At 34.3% G+C, this 18,377-nt stretch overlaps 1 protein-coding gene across 7 annotated transcripts in view; it reads right to left on the bottom strand.

The window, feature by feature from the left end:
• The window catches only part of GTDC1 (glycosyltransferase like domain containing 1), a 544,967-nt gene that overhangs the window by 339,602 nt on the left and 186,988 nt on the right, over positions 1–18,377 (bottom strand). For all 7 annotated transcript variants that reach the window (XM_051985822.1, XM_051985824.1, XM_051985825.1 and 4 more), the window contains one exon: positions 5,335–5,502. In XM_051985822.1, coding sequence (XP_051841782.1) covers positions 5,335–5,502 — 168 coding nt within the window. The remainder of the gene's footprint in view (positions 1–5,334; positions 5,503–18,377) is intronic.

Raw genomic sequence — 18,377 nt, forward strand, 5'->3', positions numbered from 1 at the left:
AGAGTGCTTGGCCTGAAGTGGGGGAGACTCATCTTCCTGGTTCAAATCTGGCCTCAGACACTTAGATAAGCTGTGGAATTCTGGGCAAGTTAGTTAACCCTCAGTTTCCTCACTTGTAAAATGAATTGGAAAAGGAAATGGCAAACTATTCCAGTATCTTTGCTAAGAAAACCCAAAACAGGGTCACAAAGAGTTGAACAGAAATGAAATGACTAAAGAAAAAGTATTCTACAGCTGAAGTCCCCCATTTCTGCAGAGAAGAGATGGAGGTACATTTTTTCAAGATATATTTAGGGCCAAGATTGTTGGTTGTTATAATTACATAACATCTCAGGGTTTTCCCCCCTTTCCATTTACATTGTTGAAATTATTTTATATCCTCTTCAACTTATTTAACAATGCATTAGTTTATCTAAGTCTTCCTTTGATTTTCAGTATTCTTCCCATTTATCATTTTTTAATGGTACAATAATATTACAATATAATGTACTTTACAAAACTTGATTTGCCAATTCCCAATACTTCAATTTAATTCGTTATTACTACAAAAGGTGATGCTATAAATAAATGGGTATATATACATATATATGTACACATACATACATACATACCTATATATATATATACATACATATATATATATATATATATATATATAGTACCTTATCCTTGTCTATTTTTCAGTGAGATCTTTGGATCATAGGAAATGGACATTTTCATTACTTTTTTTCCAAAAATTTCAGATTGTTTTACAACATGAGTATACCAATTCACAACTCCACTAACAATATAGTACAGTGTCTGTCTTTCTACAGTGCAACATAGACTATTTATGCATGATAGATCAAAACAATGACTATGTTTCAAAAATATCACCAAGTAAGTAAGCCTTTTGAGTTTGTACATTATGCTTCTACATGGCAGAGGGGATAACTTTTATTTTCTCACACTATTAAACAGTGCAATTTCCTCTTTGGCAATTTTCCTCTTTCCTTTTTGAAAAAAAAGTTAGATGGAATTCTACATAAATAATGTTGAAAATATATTGTTTGGCTTTGCAGTCAACATAAAGAAAAGTCATTATTTTAAATAATTTTAATGTTGAAGAATTCCCTATGACACCATGGTTTACAGTGCCAAAGACAGCATGGTCCTCTCTCTTCTCTGCCAAAGGTTATTTACTGTCAGTTTTCTTCTATGAGATCTTACTACTATCTCCAATACCTAACATATCTCTAGTTTTCCAAGAAATGTTGCGCCTCTGTGGAAATGATTATTACAATATGTAAATAACTCTTTTTTTTCTTCCAATAAAGAAATGATTCTAAGTAAAGGTTGTAGAGGGCAGAACTTTGGAGAAGTATACTTGAAACAAGGTGTTAACTCAGTGGAATTGATGAGATGATTGTTCTCTAGTACTTAGCATGGTGATGTAATGGTTCTCTAAGTTCACACATAATCAGTATGCTGTAATGATGTAATTACAATAAGGTATATAAGGGCTAACAAGGACTGGAAGATAAACATTCTATCTTTGACTATTCTTGTGGTGGCTCTCCTGCCTCCTGCACTATGGGGGAGACTGGCAGACTGGCAGACTGCTGGAAGAGGCAGGGTCAGACAGTCAGACTGTGAGTTAGACTGCTGGCAGAGACTGTAAGCCAGACTAACTGAGATTGTGGAGCAGACTGATTCATACTGGGAGTCTGAAGGAGACAATAAAGATTTTGGGCTTTATTCCTGACTATTCTTGTGGCGATTATTCTGCTGAGACCAAGGCTGGTCCCAAGGCCCTCCAGAAAGCTAGCTTGGACATTACAAAAGTTAGAACAGTTATTTGGACTAATGATCCTCGAAGGCCAGAATGCTAAGTCACTTGTCTCCCTAAAATAAGCATGTTGTTCATTCTTTTTAGTTATTTCTGATTCTTCGTGATGCCATTTAGGATTTTCTTAGCAAAAATATTGGAATGGTGTGCCCCTTTCTCCAACTCATTTTAGTTGAGAAAATTGAGGCAAACAGAACTAAGTGATTTATTCAAGGTAACATAGCTAGTATCTGAGGCCAAATTCGAACAAAATTTGGTGTTCTATCGATTGTGTCTCCTAGCATACTCTGAAATGTCCATCTGAATTGTCAAATTGAAGCTCTATTTCAGACTAATAGAAAAACTGCCAGTTGAACTCATATCCATGCCTTCTATAATATTTTTTATAAAATATGCTATTTTAATACCCTTTCCTTTCTGAAGTTATGGGAAGTCAAAGTGACATGTATTATAAACATCTGATACTTGTTCCAAGAGTTGTGTAGAAGATTACCACGTACATTATACATTTCACATGCTAGCCTGGCATGGTCAGAAACATCTATAATTTCTGCTACCAGAGAGGCTAAAGCTGGCAGATTTCTTGACCTTGAGAATTTCGACCTGTAGTAGGCAAAGCCAACTGGGCACTCTCACTAAATCTGGAACCAATACAGTAAGTGTCCAATCATGGGGTCAAATTGACTAAGGATGGGCAAATAGGACCAGGTGGGAAATGGAGAAGCCCAAAACTCATATGACAGTCAGTAATTAGATCATTCCTATAAGCAGAATGACCTATTCTTAAAAAAAAAAAAATCAATTTGAGCTAGATGGGATTGTAGAGACTGTGTAATCTAATTCCTTTACTTTGAAGATATAAAACTGTTATGCAGAGAGGAAAAATGAATTGGCAAAGACCACAGAAGTCATAAAAAGAAGAAAAAAATAAGCTAAATGAATGCAAAATTGTACAGAGACACTTTTGCTTCATCCTTTGGGAATTAAAAAAATGACCTGATAAATATTAATTATCATATTTGTAAGTGGACCTCCTTCAGGTTTTAAAAGTAAACGTAAGAGTCCCTTTTATAAGACCCAGGTGGATTAGGTGATTTTTGTGTTTTCCTAATCCCTTCCATTGTAGCCGAAAGGTAAGAGACCAAAAAAGATATAAAGATATATAAATAGAATGCAAATACCCAGTAAAAATGCAAATTTAACTAAGCAGAAACACCAAATCAAATCTTCAGCAGAAAGCAATTCAAATATTTGGAATATCCGAAAGCAACAAAAATGAAATCAAAAGTTTGGAACATTTGATCCCCAAAACTATAGAAGATATAACTTGGGTTCAAATATTGGATTCAACCCTCAATATGTGACTGTTAATTCATTTAAACGGATAAATCTGAGGAGTCACACTTTCCTCAACTATAAAATGGACTTGTTGTGAGGAAAGCCTTTTTTGTAAGCTTTTAAAGAGCTAGATGTATGGAAGTAGTTTTTGTCACTATTATGCAGATCAATTTTTGTTATTGCTGCATAAAATTCAAGTCCCAATTTGGTTGGATAAATTATAAGCAAGGAGAACAAAGAAGCAAGCCCTAGAAATGCTGACACACCCTGAAAGAAGGACTCCAACAAAACACTGTAACAAAAGTTGAGAGATGTTTTACAGCTAGTCTGTTTTCACCATATGTCACATATTGTAATAGCGACCCACAGGTCATAAGATAGAGTTAGGACATGTGTTCATAAGTCAGTGGGTTAGTGAAACCTATATTTAAGGTGAGATTGTGTGTCAGTCATCCTTAAAGTCCTTACAGCTGCACGGTCAAGAAAGAAAATTGACATTACCCATAAAAGCAGAAGTCAGCAGGAAAACTAAAGAAACATTTGAGCAAGCAGCAACAATACTTTCTAAGGAGAATCTGAATTGGACTGCTTTCTGACACTCCTATTTTTCCCCATGTGTCTTGGTACCATTCTCCCATTAAGAAGTCAACTGATGATCTTAGTTCACCTCCTCTTAATGTTTGTCAATTTCCCCTCTAGAAAGAAACAGTATGGCAAAGCACAGATCAGCTTTTTTATATCCTCTTTCTGTATCAACAAAGACAATATTTCATGATGCAAAAATTACAAAACATTTAGATATCTGGTCTCAGAAAAAATGTAACTGTAACCCTTCCTGTTCATATACAATTTAAAATCTATGCCAATCAGAGATTCAAAATAACTAAGAAATAATTATTTTTATATATTCCTTCTTTAATATGATTGGGTGATGATTCCAAGTGTATCAAAACAAGTGTATAGTAGGAAAAAAAACGGTTTCATTTTTCCACACTGACTATTCAGGTATTCTGAACACACACTTATCTGGACAAAGTACAACAGACAACCCCGTGAAATTAAATAATTAAACATGTTGGTTGAAATTGATAGAGTATTTTTATCTTTAAACAAAATACTCCATCTTCTCTATATAGGTACAATGGAAAATATTTTTATTTTATAATGAAATTTGAAAATGGCTGCTTTTATTTTTTTATGTGCGATATTTCAAGTACAGCAGTTCTACTCCATTTTGAAAGCACTGCAACTTCATATTGAAGTAGCTTATAAAAATGATAGCAGGAAAGTATCTGCAAAGTATATGGAACTCAAGTTGTTTGTATCCACTAAGCTATATTACATACATATAAACCTCTTTTTTGGGAGGGTATGCTGAGAACCATGAACTCAAGTGGCCAACAAGCATTAATGCAAATGAATAAAATATAGCAAAATTAACTGAGATTGAATTTTAAAATTCTAGTTATGTCTGTATATAATCTAATAACAAAGCTGCTTATATACATGTTATTAACTTCTTTCATTAACTTAGCTTCAGGAAATACATTTTATTGAAGTTAACAATAAAAGACCATCACCTTTAAAATGTCATGGTATTTTAGTACTGTACCAATTCACAACAATACATGAAAAAAAAAGTAAAAATTACATTTTCCATGTTTTACTTTTTGCTTTATCCTAAAACCCAAAGAAACTGCTACACTATACTTTAACTTGTCTATTTATTGTTCCAAAATTTCTCTCTTCAATTTCAATGGAATATGATAAAGCAAATCTGTGCTGATTAATTCTCCTTTGTTTAAAAATGTATATGAAATCAAAGCTCACAGAATAACAGAGCTCAAAGTTTCTACTAGGCCTTTGATTCTATCTTGATGGGTATGAAAACTATAGAGACTATTAATGAATTCAATATATATTTAGAAGATACATACCTAAGTTTTAGGAATACCAGGATATTGGTGTTAGTGATTATTATTTTATAGACTAAATTGCCTCAAATAATTTACTTATTTCCTTGGCAGCAACATTCAGATCTTTATATTTTGATGCCTTCCTGGTTATTGTACTATATTACCCCAGGTTTAAGTAATAACTATACATAAAGAAGCAATAATACCCCCCCCCAAAAAAAATTGAAACACTGTGTTGGAATCAACACCTACCATGAAAGAATTTGGTTATATCCATATTGGAAATCCCTCTCCTGGTATTTCTGGACAGGATATACCAATTGGTTCTCATGAAAGTAAAGGACCTTTTTCAATTTGCCAAGGTCAGGCCGGAGGGCAGTCAGTTCAGCCAGGTTAAGCACTGAGCTTGCAAAGAGGATCCTGAGAAACAAGGAGAGTAGTGTTTACTTTATATGAACATGCTCAAAGGGGTCAGTCTTTACCCTTCCCTTTCTCTTCTCCCCCCTCCTCCCCATCACACAAGAAAAACATCACCCCTGTAGGGACACATCAATAGTTAAGCCTTAATACCATGTAGTAGCATTCTAAGTTTTGATCTCTTAAAAAGCAGCTGCTAACAACTCAACTAGAAAAGCATTGAGTCTCATTGGTCTTCTCATCTTAGTTTCAGAGATGTAAAAAAAAAAAAAAATAAAGAAGAAGAAGAAGGAAGAAGAAGAAGAAGGAGAAGAAGAATGAGAAGAAGAAGGAGGAGGAGGAAGAGGAAGAGAAGGAGGAGGAGGAAGAGAAGGAGGAGGAGGAGGAGGAGGAGGAGGAAGAAGAAGGAAGAAGAAGGAAGAAGAAAAAGAAAGCTAGATGGATTTTACTGAAAAAGGCAAGAAAAGCAATATCTGAAGGACAAATGGAACAAAGATAAGGCTGACTGGGGAATACTTTGCTTGCCAGTTTCATTATACTTTACTTTTTTATGCAACCAACTACTGAAATTCAATATATGAACAAGAATGGCACATGTTCGTGTTATGACATAAACCCTTTTGATTTATGCAGTAGACTTATCGAGTGTGGTCTTTTTCTCTTGGCATATTTTCTTCATTTTTTTTTTGTAAAGTACCCCACAATGGTTGTTTTATTTTATCTTTTCTTTTCCATTATTGGACTGCTAATGGCACCATATGCACAGTCTGTAAAATTCTTCCTATAAAAAGCACAAGTCCAAGAAATAATCACAACATTTCTTGCCCATAGAACAGCAACAAACACATGAACTTATTGCTGTTTATAATCAACATATTGGTAAATTAATGATTCAGCAAGTATGAACTGAGTACCCACTATGTGCCTGGTACTGTGTTATGTTAGATACTAGGAAGGATAAAAGTATTACGTTTAAAAAAAAAGGGGGGGGGAACTAAAGACATGTAGATAATCCCATCTGATGGAATGCCACCATTACAAATTTGTAGAAGACTACTTACATTTAAATGCACTATGTACTATGTGAAGAATACAGTAATATCTTCATTATTATCTGTATTACAAACACTATAAATTCTCTAATACTGACAAGCCAAATGGTTAACTTCAGGTATTTATCAGAAATGAAACAGTGAGCTTTCAGATAATAATAAATAATAGCTGACATTTATCTAGAGCTATAAGGTTTATAAAGCACTTTGCATATATTATCTCATTTATAAGATTATGGATCATATAGTAACTCTAGGCATTCAAATATGGAATTCAAATTTCACCTCTGAGGATTCAAAGTAGTATTCAAAATCAAAATACAATAATATCTATACCCTGAATTATGTAATGAGTAATTAATAAAAGATTTTTCCCCCTTCAAATCAAGTGTATTATACCAAGGTGATCAATTTGCTTATTATTATTTGTCCTTCCCTCTATTTTGAAAAAAAAAAAAAAAAAACAACTGGGAAAACTATAGCAGACTAGTGTTTACTGATTTGCACAATACTTTTTGTTGTCCTACTTGATACATATTACAAAAATTGGAAAGAGATAATGAAATGTGGAGATAATTGCCCCTGGTTAAAAAAAAAACACAAGCACCTGGGAAACAGGATAATAAAAATCATATATAATGGTGCACCTTGATCAATGAGCTCTCCCTTTCAGGGTGAAAGGCCTGCAATCATCATGGCCAATTATTCATTAGGTTTTCAATAATACAGCACAAGCTCATACTTATGATGATATAAATCCCTATACTGAAAAATCTGGGCAAAACCACCAACCATATTTTATATATTAGTTGACCAAAAATGTATCAAATAATAAAACCAGTAGGCTGGGAAAAAACCCTCTATCTAATTGTCGAATTCATTAGCCATCTAACTCACATATTGCACATTTTAAAAGTTCATTCAACTGTTATTAGGTTGGCTTGAATTATATACTTTGCAGGTGACCTCTATGATCCCACCAATTCTTCCTCCAGTACCATATGATGTATACTCAGGGAATGAGAACTCAATTTTAGTACTAACCTAAAAAAACCTAACTCATTAGGAATATATACTTATTTAAAACAAACAAAAAAATTAGTGCTGAAGTTTCACAGCATTTTTTTTTGTTATCACTATTCTTGACTATTCTATTAACTTGAATCCTCAAGAGTTAGCTTTCACTTAAAATCACAAAACTAGATTCTATGGTTCTTATGCGTCTTGTGGTGTGGAGATGACATTGAATTTTTAATATTGATGCTAGCAAAGCATAAACTCTGGCAGGCCCTACAAATATGGAAAGGATTCAAGAATATAGGAGATCAAATACGATCTCCTTCAAGAAACCTTTACTAGTATTCCCCACTTTTAATGCCTTTTCTCTGAGATTACCTTCTATTTATTTCTATATTTCATATATACACTCTTTCCCATATGGTCTTCCTTATTCCAATGTAAGTCCCTTGAAGTAAAGAACCATTATGTTTTCCTTTCTTTATGTCTTCAGTGCTTCCTGGCACAAAGGAAGCATTTAACAAATGTTTGTTGATAAGCTGGGCAGGTAGATGTAATCCATAGAGCTGTGGCTCTGGAGTCAGGAGGACTTGAGTTCAAATCTGGTTTCAGACACTCAATTTACTAGCTGTGTGACACTGGACAAGTCACTTAACCCAAATAGGAATGGAGAGACGGAGGGAAGGAGAGAGTAAGGAGGGAAGGAAGGAAAGGAGAAAGGAAGTAAGGGATAGAAAGAGGGAGAGAGGAAGGGGATGGAGGGAGTAGTGAAGAGAGAGAGAAAGAGAAAAGGAAAAAGGGAGGGAGGGAGAGAAGGAGGGAGAAGAAAGAAAGCAAGCAAGAAATAAAAAGAAAGAAAGCAAGAAAGAAAGCAAGAAAGAAAGCAAGAAAGAAGAAACTAGCTGTAATTAAGTCTAGAGAAACTCCTCTTCCATGGCCACTATGTGATAACTTTTTTGGCCAGAGGTATTTCATTAAAACTTTAAAAGAGTACTGTTTTTATTGTTTGAGAAAATAGTCATCCTAATGTAATATGAATATTTTGAAGCACTGATGATGACTGTGATAAAACTTTTTAGCATTTCTGGAGTTCAAAAAAGGAAAAGAACTACAATTAAAGAACAAAATGCAAAAGTTCTTTACAAAAGAAACAACATCCTATTTAAACAATGTATTTTAAAATGTGCCCAAATTATTTTACAAAACCATGAAATTTCCAAATCAGAAGTATTCCACAAAAATATCTAGTCCAATCCCCTCACTTTTCAGATGAAGACAGCAGCCAAAGGAGTACAAAGTCATTAAATTAGCCAATGTCAGAATCAGATCAGAAGCCAGCTTTACTGATGACTAGTCTAGCACTCTTTCCATCATCATGTGTGTGTGTGTGTGTGTGTGTGTGTGTGTGTATGTGTGTGTGTGTGAGAGAGAGAGAGAGACAGACAGACAGACAGAGAGACAGAGACATAGAGATAGAGACAGAGACAGAGAGAGTAATCGCAAACATGCTAAGATACTCATTTTTATCTCTTTAGGAATAAAATTTTAAATGCTGGCAATAACAATTTCTTGAAAATTTCAAATTAAACAACTCTTGAGAGGAGGAGCTATTGTAAATCAACCCATGAAGGGAAATGTACACATATTGGACAATAGAAATAAAACTGGCTCTAGAGTCAGTAAATCTGGTATGAAGTCTCTTTAATTCTGACTATCTTTGTAAAATCTTTATTTTTTTTATCAGTTTTCTTATCTGTTTAAAAAAAATGAGGGGGGAATATTACTAGATAGTTTCTGAGGTTCCTTTAAATTTCAGGCACATGATTCTGTGGATGATGAACTAGAGTAAAATATCTTATGTAGCTATTTGTAGGGGAGTAAAGAACAATGTATTATAATACTAGGAATCGCATCACTATATTGGCAGGTACTCCCTGTGACATCAATATTAATCTTACTTCAGATATTATTAAGTAATAAATCCTAACAAGGTGAGCTTTATCATCCCACAGAGTCTATCTAGAAGAAAAGGACACAAGGTGATAGCAAAAACCACAAGGAACATGTTAATTCCTGACAGCTGCCGCTTGAGCATAAATCAAATTGAATAGTTTATCTCAGCATAAAGATGTTATAAGGTTTTATGTTTAATTTTTTAAAATTAACATAAAACTCAGAGAAAGCAGTTAAGTGATCTTTCATAAACATGACATACTACAATCACTGTATAAGCTGGATTAGTACTTATTACCACACTACTAGAGAATTAAGCTGTTTTTAGACCACCAAAGAGCTTTAAATTGCAACTTTTGTCTCTGAAAGAGAAACCTATATTTAAAATGTCTGCTAAATTCAAATTAACAGCTACATCATTAGCTTACCATCTCACCAAAAGTAGATATAAGCTGCTATTACAGTAGTCCAACCAAAACTGCTATGTGCTGCCAGAATGCTAATATCATTCCGTATGCCTGTGTGTACATTGAGATATGTACAAAGCTACAGAAGAAACATCCATTTCCCATGCATATTAAAGTCAAAGATTAATTCCAATCTATTTAAATATACCATAAAGACAAATGACCTTGAAATCAAAAGCCTATACTTCCCTGCCCATTCTGAGCAAGCTTCTCTTTCGCCTTCCCCCCATCCCTGCTGCTTCCTTCTTTCCTGAATATGTTCAAAAGAGCCAAGAACTTTAATGTCTCTGAGTATAACATCCAGAAAGAGATACATCCTTCACTGTCTCAAAAATACAAGGTTTCTGATTACTTGAGTACAAGTTCTTACACAGGAAGAGTCCATTTAACCAATGAATCTCATTAGAACTAATGGTTTAGGATTTTTTGTTTCTTTGATTTTTTTTTTAAATCATAAAGATGTAGGATTCTTGTTTTACTGCTAATCAAAGGTTCACCTCCAATTCCTCCCACTGCCTCATTTTCATTTCTTGGTCCTACTTAGGCTACTAAATGCCTGAGTCTGCATTTGAATTCAGGTCTTCCTAACTTCAGACCCAGCACTCTCTACCCATTATACCACACAGTCATTTTCTTCTGTAGATCCCACCTTTAACATAATGATAAGTACAAGTTAAAAAAATTACAAATTAAGTAGAATGGTAAAATGAAGTAGAAGTTATAGAATGGTTAAATAAACTGTAATATATGAAGATAATAGGATATTATTGTTGTTCAGTCATTTCATCTGTGTCTAAATTTTCATGGCCCCATTTAGGGTTTTCTTGGCAAAGATACTGGAGTAGTGTGGTGTATAGGGGAAGTATAGGATGTTCAAGGAAGAGTAGGATCTCTGGTGTAAGGGCTGCTGAGCCTTTTTCATGGCTGCTTTCCACCTTAGTATCCACCTGACTCACCTATGCACAGCAACTACACTCTGAGAAACCATTTTGTCAGACAGGTTCAATCAGGTTGAGGGTAATCAAGGGGTCTCAAAACTGTCAGTGAGTTAGGAAGGTATCTAGCCCAAGCAGCCAAAGACTTCCCCAGTGGAATGGGCAGATGGGAACAATCTGTTCCAATGGCTGTAAAAGTAGCTGAAGCAGGCAAGGTAGAATGCTAAAAGCTTGGTTAGACACTGAAGATACCAAGGTCCTCTACTGCATCCGGAGCTGTCACCAGTCAACTTGACATTTGTCTTGCCACTGGATTTCAATGACTGGAAGAGAGGGAGGCTGACAACTTTGCACAACTCTGCCTCATTTAAATCCAATTTATGTGTGAATCAAAAGAAATCATTCATAAAAGAGGAATCAGACTTGGTTCTGTTTGGTCCAAATAAGAGAAATGGAAAGGGGACAGAGCCGTTGTGCTGACCACATTGTTGTGTATTTGTAAAATCTGAACAGTCTACAGCGCCATGCCAGGAAAATAAACTGCTTCCATTTGAATTGTCTTAGGAAGATTCTGAGGATTACATGGTAAGATAAGGTACCAGACAAAGATCCTTTAATGAGATGAACCGCCAAGCATTCCAACTGTATTGCAGAGAGTGCAGTTCTGATGGGCTAACAATGATGTTTCATTACCAAAAGTACTTTTCTCTAAGACAATTTTATGGAGAACTGATACAAGACAAGTGTTCACATGGAGGTCAGAGGAAGAGATAGAAAAGGCACTCCTTTCTGTTTGTTTGTTTGTTTTTCTTAATCTCTCCCATGGTTTTTCTCTTGTGCTCTTATTTTTCTCTCCTAACATTCCTTTAGGAATGTGTATTAAAAATAAACTTACTATAATAAAAGAGAGAGAGAGAGAGAGAGAGAGAGAGAGAGAGAGAGAGAGAGAGAGAGAAGACTCTCAGGTCTCACCAAAAATTTATGGAATCGATAGCCAGATGTGAGAGACACTAAGTGCTGTATCTTTATGAGCAAGGCAGAATTTATCCTTGAATTGCATAAATTTAAAATCATCTCCACTGAAAATGTTCATGTAGACTCTTTGTGACCAACCTCTGGAAGCCTTCTGAACTCCTATTGGTCTAATTAGCCACAAATGGACACACTGTACCCTGACCCCTATATAGTATTGTCATTTTGGTCGTCTTTAAGAATGAAATACAGAAGGACAACAACCAAACAAATGGAGTGGTTTGCCATTTCCTTCTCCAGCTCATTTACCAGGTGAGGAAACTGAGGCAAACAGGATTAAGTGACTTGCCCAAGGCCACATGACTAGTGTCTGAGGTCGGATTTTAACACATCTTCCTGACAGCAGGTTCAGCACTCTATGTATTATACCACCTGGCTGCCTCCTCATAATAGAATATTACTATACAGTAAGAATGGAGATTACTATAAGTTGAGAGAAACATGACAAGATCTCTTTGAACAGATATAGAATAAAAAAAAATTGGATGGATGAATGGATGGATGGATGGAAGGAAGGAAGGAAAGAAGGAAAGAAGGGAGGGGGGAGGGATAGAGGAGGAACAATAGTCCAGCATCTAATGTGTTATGGGCCAGAACTCTGAACTCAAAACAAAGGATTCTTACAAGGTACTAAGTCAGGGGAATTGATAGAGACAAAATCCTACAAGGAGATGTTATGGGCCAGAACTTGAAACAAGGTACTAAATGGAATTGAGGAGACAGAGGTTAAATCTAGTTTAGCATTGATTTAATCCTACAACAAATAATGATTTCCTAGTGATATAATGATTGGTATATACTCAGTGTGGAATAAGAAGAAACTCTCAGGGCCAGAAAGAGACAAGCGCAGTGGAAGCTCTCGGAGGCTGAGAGAGATTCATTCCATCATCCACCTTTGTGATGACTGGAGGCTGAAGTACAAACCTTTAGATTTGAAGAGATTCAGAAGGTAGAGAAGGAGGAAGGAGCTCAAGCTCTCAGAACTAAGGAGAGAGATAGGCCTTTAAGAAAGCTAATCAGACCCCAAGGAAGGAGAAAAGACTTGGAAAGAAACAATAAAGGATTTGGACTTTAACTCCTGGTTACTCATGTGGTGATTACTGAACTGAAGCGATGGCTACTTCCAGAGACCCCAAGAAAACCTCAACAGAGAATATTACATTTTAGAGAGAATATTACAGTAATGAACTTGAAATTATTTATCTATGATTAACAAATAGACTAGTGAGGCTATATTACAGTTATGAATGAGAACCTTCTATTCTACTACATTCTAAAAACTCAGAATATTATGTTTGCCTTTTAACCATATTCATAATGATGCAGATCTAATGTGTTAATAAAAAAGTTAAATTTTTTATTGCATCATAAAGAAAAGACAAATGTATATAGAGTCAAAACATACAAAGCTATAATTCAGTTGATTTCCTGAACCCTTTAGTTCAAAGCAATACCATCACAAAAACAGATAAGATGTATTTTTTACCCTCGAAGACTGTACTATTTAAAAGAGACGATGGGTTTACACAGATAGCTTAAAAATGAAGTAATATATCAAAAATGTGATCCGAGGGAATATATAGAGGAATACTAAAGAAGTGGAGAAAAGGATACAATATGTTGTATTTTGTCACTACCTTCTTAAAGTACATATGTATTATATATATATATATATGTGTGTGTATATATATATGTATGTGTGTATACATGTATATATATATATGTGTGTGTGTGTGTGTGTGTGTGTGTGTGTATACATATATATTATAAACTCATAGGTTCTAATACAGTTCTTTCTTGTCCTGTCTTCTACGCTGAAAAGGTAAAGTTCTCAATAGAAAAGAAAATGTTCAAGACTGTATAAATAGAAGCATTAGAGGAGTTCAAAAGATAGATGGATCACTTTCAAATATTAAAAAATGATATGAAAAAAGGGACACAGAAGATGGATCTTGTAGGATAGGATTTCATAGGCTGAGATGAAGAGAGAAGAAAGAGGCTATGAGTACCACTAGAGTTATGAAGCAGTAGGATTGTCCCACTAGAATGCAACTGCCTGATAATGATGGTAATTTGATTTTATACAGTTCTTCACTTTTTTTCAAAACACTTTATTCCATTTGACACTTTCAAAAATCTTTTGAGACATGAAGGATAGGTATAATTGTCCCCATTTTACCAATAAGGAAACTAAGTAAAGCTCAGAAAAGTTAAGTGATTTGTCTAAAGCTATTACATGGCAGAATTGAGACTGGAAATCAGATTCTTTGAGCCCTTGTCTTAATAATTGAGACTAGTGTTGTGCCATTTAGAATTCTGGGAAAAGACAAAATAGAATTGTACCAAACCTGTTTCAATGGCTACAGAATCATCCTGCCTATGAGTTTTAGTCAAGTTAGTAAGCCATGGATTTTCTGAGTGTTATTATTAATGTGACCAATAACTCTCACCCAGTCCTGATTATATTCCTTATAAACCCTTTGTATAATATGACCAAAATCAATTAATCAATAAAGTAACTACTATGTCCAAGGCATTATGCTAAACAATATTTTGTCTTCCACTTAGTTAACAGCAACAGTTGAAGACTGTTTCTGTTTCTTATGTATAAATAAACTATTTGTCATTTTAATCGAGGCATATTTGACATATTTAACTGTAATGTATTTTCAAAAACATTTATAAAATATTGAATAGAAAAATATTTCCTTATTTGCTATAATAGTTCACATCAACCCCCCCAAAAAATTGATCTTCATCTGGGTGTGGTATGGTGGGAGAAAAAACATTTGCAGGAACTGAGAGGTGTTTAGTTTCTTAAGATCTATAATACAATGAATTCAGGAAAATTTTTGTTTCAAAATGTAAATTCTCTTAAGACAAATCTAGCCTTGTGGGAAAAGTCCTGCTCTTGAAGTCAAGGGATCCAGGTCTTTGGCCTGCCTCTGTCATTTCCTCTGGATTCCAAGTTACTTTATCTTGACTTCTACCTACCTCAAAGCATTAAAAGAATTGATGGAATGAGATAAGCTATTTCCTTTGCAATTTTTGAAAAAAGGTTCTATTTATTTTCAAGATATTACTAAAATTATTTTACTGTTAACCTAAGGCCCTAAAGTATATAAATAACCATGCAAAATAATCCATAAAGCAAATAGTCAACTATATAACTTTTTAAAAACAGCTAATACATAAATCAAATTGTAAGGATTTAAGTTCTCTTCATTTGGCAGGAAATTCCATTCCCAAGAATATTGTTATTGGAGCCAATATAATATGTTCCTCTGAGTAATGATGTACATACTTCTTAATTGGACATTCTGTCAATGATATAAGCAATTAAAAAAAAAAACTGTTCCAGTCATTATGCTTATTTTTAGGGGTTATATCAAAGGATGTTATAGTAATGATTTCTTTTAGGTAATGCTTTCATGAGATGCTTGCTAAAAACTCTATCAACTCTTGAGATTATGATTCTTTGGTCAGTTTAGTAATATACAATGGTATAAAACAGAGTTCTGTTAGCTGAATCTTGAAGAATAAATATAGCCTTTTCAATAACAGAGGGAGACAGAGGGAGAAAAGAGAAAACAAACACCACTAGAGTTAAGATACAGTAAGATTGTCCATTGCACTGTAAATTCCTTTAGGGAAAGGAATGACTCATTTTTTGGGCCTTTTTTTTTTTTAATATGTCCAGCACTCTAGTCTAGTATCTAGTAGGTACTTAATAAATATCTGTTTATTAATAATGAATTTACAAAGAAACTCAGAACTCACAAAGAAATTGAGGACATATCATAATCATATAAAAAGTGAAATAGCAATGTGAGAAAAATAAGCAAATGAACTTGGGAAAACTTTGAAAGATGATAGGAAGAATAAGCAGTATAGGATTTCAAGATAAGAAATGATCACAATAGGTTAGAGTACTGTGGGAAAAAATAATTGAAGAAGGAGGGAGGATGCTTTAGATAAGTGGAAGAAAGAAGATATTCTAGATAAGAAATCATTAAACTATCTTTAAAATCTTTTCAATCCCTTTCAAGTTTTTACCTTCTTCCCATTCTCATCCAAATTCCTAGAAAAAGTTTTCTATACATGATTCTTCAACTCTTCTTACTCACTCCTCAGCTCCTAGAAATCTGGCTTCTGATCTCATCAGGCAACTGAAACTGATTTCTCTTAAGTTTTATTGTTGTTGTTTTTCAGTAGTCTTTTTTAATCATGTGCAATTCTTTAGGACCCTATTTGATTTTTTGTTTGTTTATTTGTTTGTTTGTTGGCAAGCATACTGGAATGGTTTGCCATTTCTTTTTCCAGCTCATTTTACAAATAATGAAGCTGAGGAAAACAGGGTTAAGTGACCTGCCCAGGTTCAGCAATCTAAATTACTAAATGTGAAGTTCTGTCCTAATTAATTATTCTCCATTTTGACATCACTGCTGCTTTTAACAGTGGAGACTACCCTCTCCCCTTGGATTTTCTTTTAGTTTTTGTGACATCTCCCTCCTAGTTCTCTTACCTGTTTGGCCATTCCTCAGTCTCTTCTGATTGCTCATTATACACATCACATACATCCCCTAAGTACAGATGCTCCCCAAGACTGTTCTGGGCAGACCTAGGCAAAGGGTCCCAGATCTATTTATTCATCCAGTGTCTTCCCTTCCTTCATTCTGGCAACTCAAGTGTCTATAGAGCAGTTCAAACTGAATGATCCAAAGTCATCTCAAACTTATGGGTCTGAAAGAGAGATCATTATCTTTTCTGACAAAATTCATCTGTTTTTGTCATATCAAAAGCATTGGTCTTCCAATCATCCAGATTTACAACCTCATTATCTTTAACAACTGAACAGCTATCACTCTATAAGAACAATCAATTAATGAATCTTACTATTTCTACCTCCACAACATCTCTCACATCTGACCTTTTTCTCTATCAAATGGCCACTACCTCACTTAAGACCTGCATCACCTTTTATCTAAATTATAATAACTTTCTAATTGGTCTTCCTGCCTGTAGTCTCTCTCCTCTCCAATCTATCCTTCACCCAGATGCCCAAGTGATTTTCCTAATTTGAAGAGCTGATCATTTCAGCCCTTATTCAATAAACGGTAATGGGTTCCTATTGTCTCTACAATAAAATGCAAATTTCTCTATTTAATTTTTAAAGTCTTTTTCAATCTGGCCTCAATTTATCTTTTAAAACTTATATGTTACTACTCTGCCAGCACTTTAGATTTCAACAGAAATGAATAGCACATATTCAACAATTCTCCGAATTCCATGCCTTTCTACAAGCCATGTTCTATGGTTAGAATGCACTCCTTCATCTTCATTTCATAAAATAGTTCTGTTTTATAAAGATGTAGCTTATGTGCCACTTTTTACACTAAACATAGTCGAATTCCAACAGCTAATTAATGCCCTCTATTTCTAACTAAATTGTATTTACTTTGTATATGTTAATATGATATGAAAGGGAACAAACATTTTTTAAGTATCTACTATGTGCCAAGCACTGTGTTAAATTATTTTCAAATAGTATCTCACTTGATTCTCATGGCAACCTGGAGAGATAGATGCTCCCCATTTTATCAGTTATCAACACCATTCAACAGTTGAGGAGATTGGGGGAAGTTAAAGGATTTGTCAGGTTCACATAACCAGTTAAGTATCAGATCTGAATTCTAATCTTTTTAACTTTAACCCCAATATTATCTACCATCCGAACCCCTTATAGAGCAATGTATATATATATATATATATATATATACACATACATATATATATATATACATATATATACACGTATATATACACGTATGTATATATATATATATATAATCTTCCTTGATAGAAGCCCTTGGAGTAAGGTATTTTTTCTTTTCTTTTCTTTTTTTTTTTTTGTATTTGCATTCCCAGCACCTAGCACAATGTCCTTATGCTTATTATAAATGTGTTCCTTCATGCTTATTAAGTGTTTGAAGACTGACTGATAAGAAGAAAGTACAGAGGAAAATCAGGTATCACGTAAGAATTCTAAATAGACCATCATACTATAATGTGGTAGCCAAGTGATGCACCAAGCAATGAGCTTGGAATCAGGAAGGCTCACATTCATGAGTTCAAATCCAGCCTCAGACACTCACTAGCAATGTGATCCTGGGTACGTAACTTAACTCTGTTTGCGTCACTTTCCTCGTCATAAAATAAACTAGAGAAGAAAATAGCAAACTACTCCAGTATCTGTGCCAAGAAAAATCCCAAATGAGGTCATAAAGAGTTGGACACAACTGAAAAACTGAACAACTAAAGTTATAATGTAAAGGTTTAAGGAGATGAATAACTGGAAATAAGAAGGGATTAATTATTGGGAAAAGAGATTAGAGGCAGTGGAGCTTCTGTGTGAGCTAAAG

Source organism: Antechinus flavipes, chromosome 3, assembly GCF_016432865.1.
Source record: "Antechinus flavipes isolate AdamAnt ecotype Samford, QLD, Australia chromosome 3, AdamAnt_v2, whole genome shotgun sequence".
Lineage (NCBI taxonomy): Eukaryota > Metazoa > Chordata > Mammalia > Dasyuromorphia > Dasyuridae > Antechinus > Antechinus flavipes.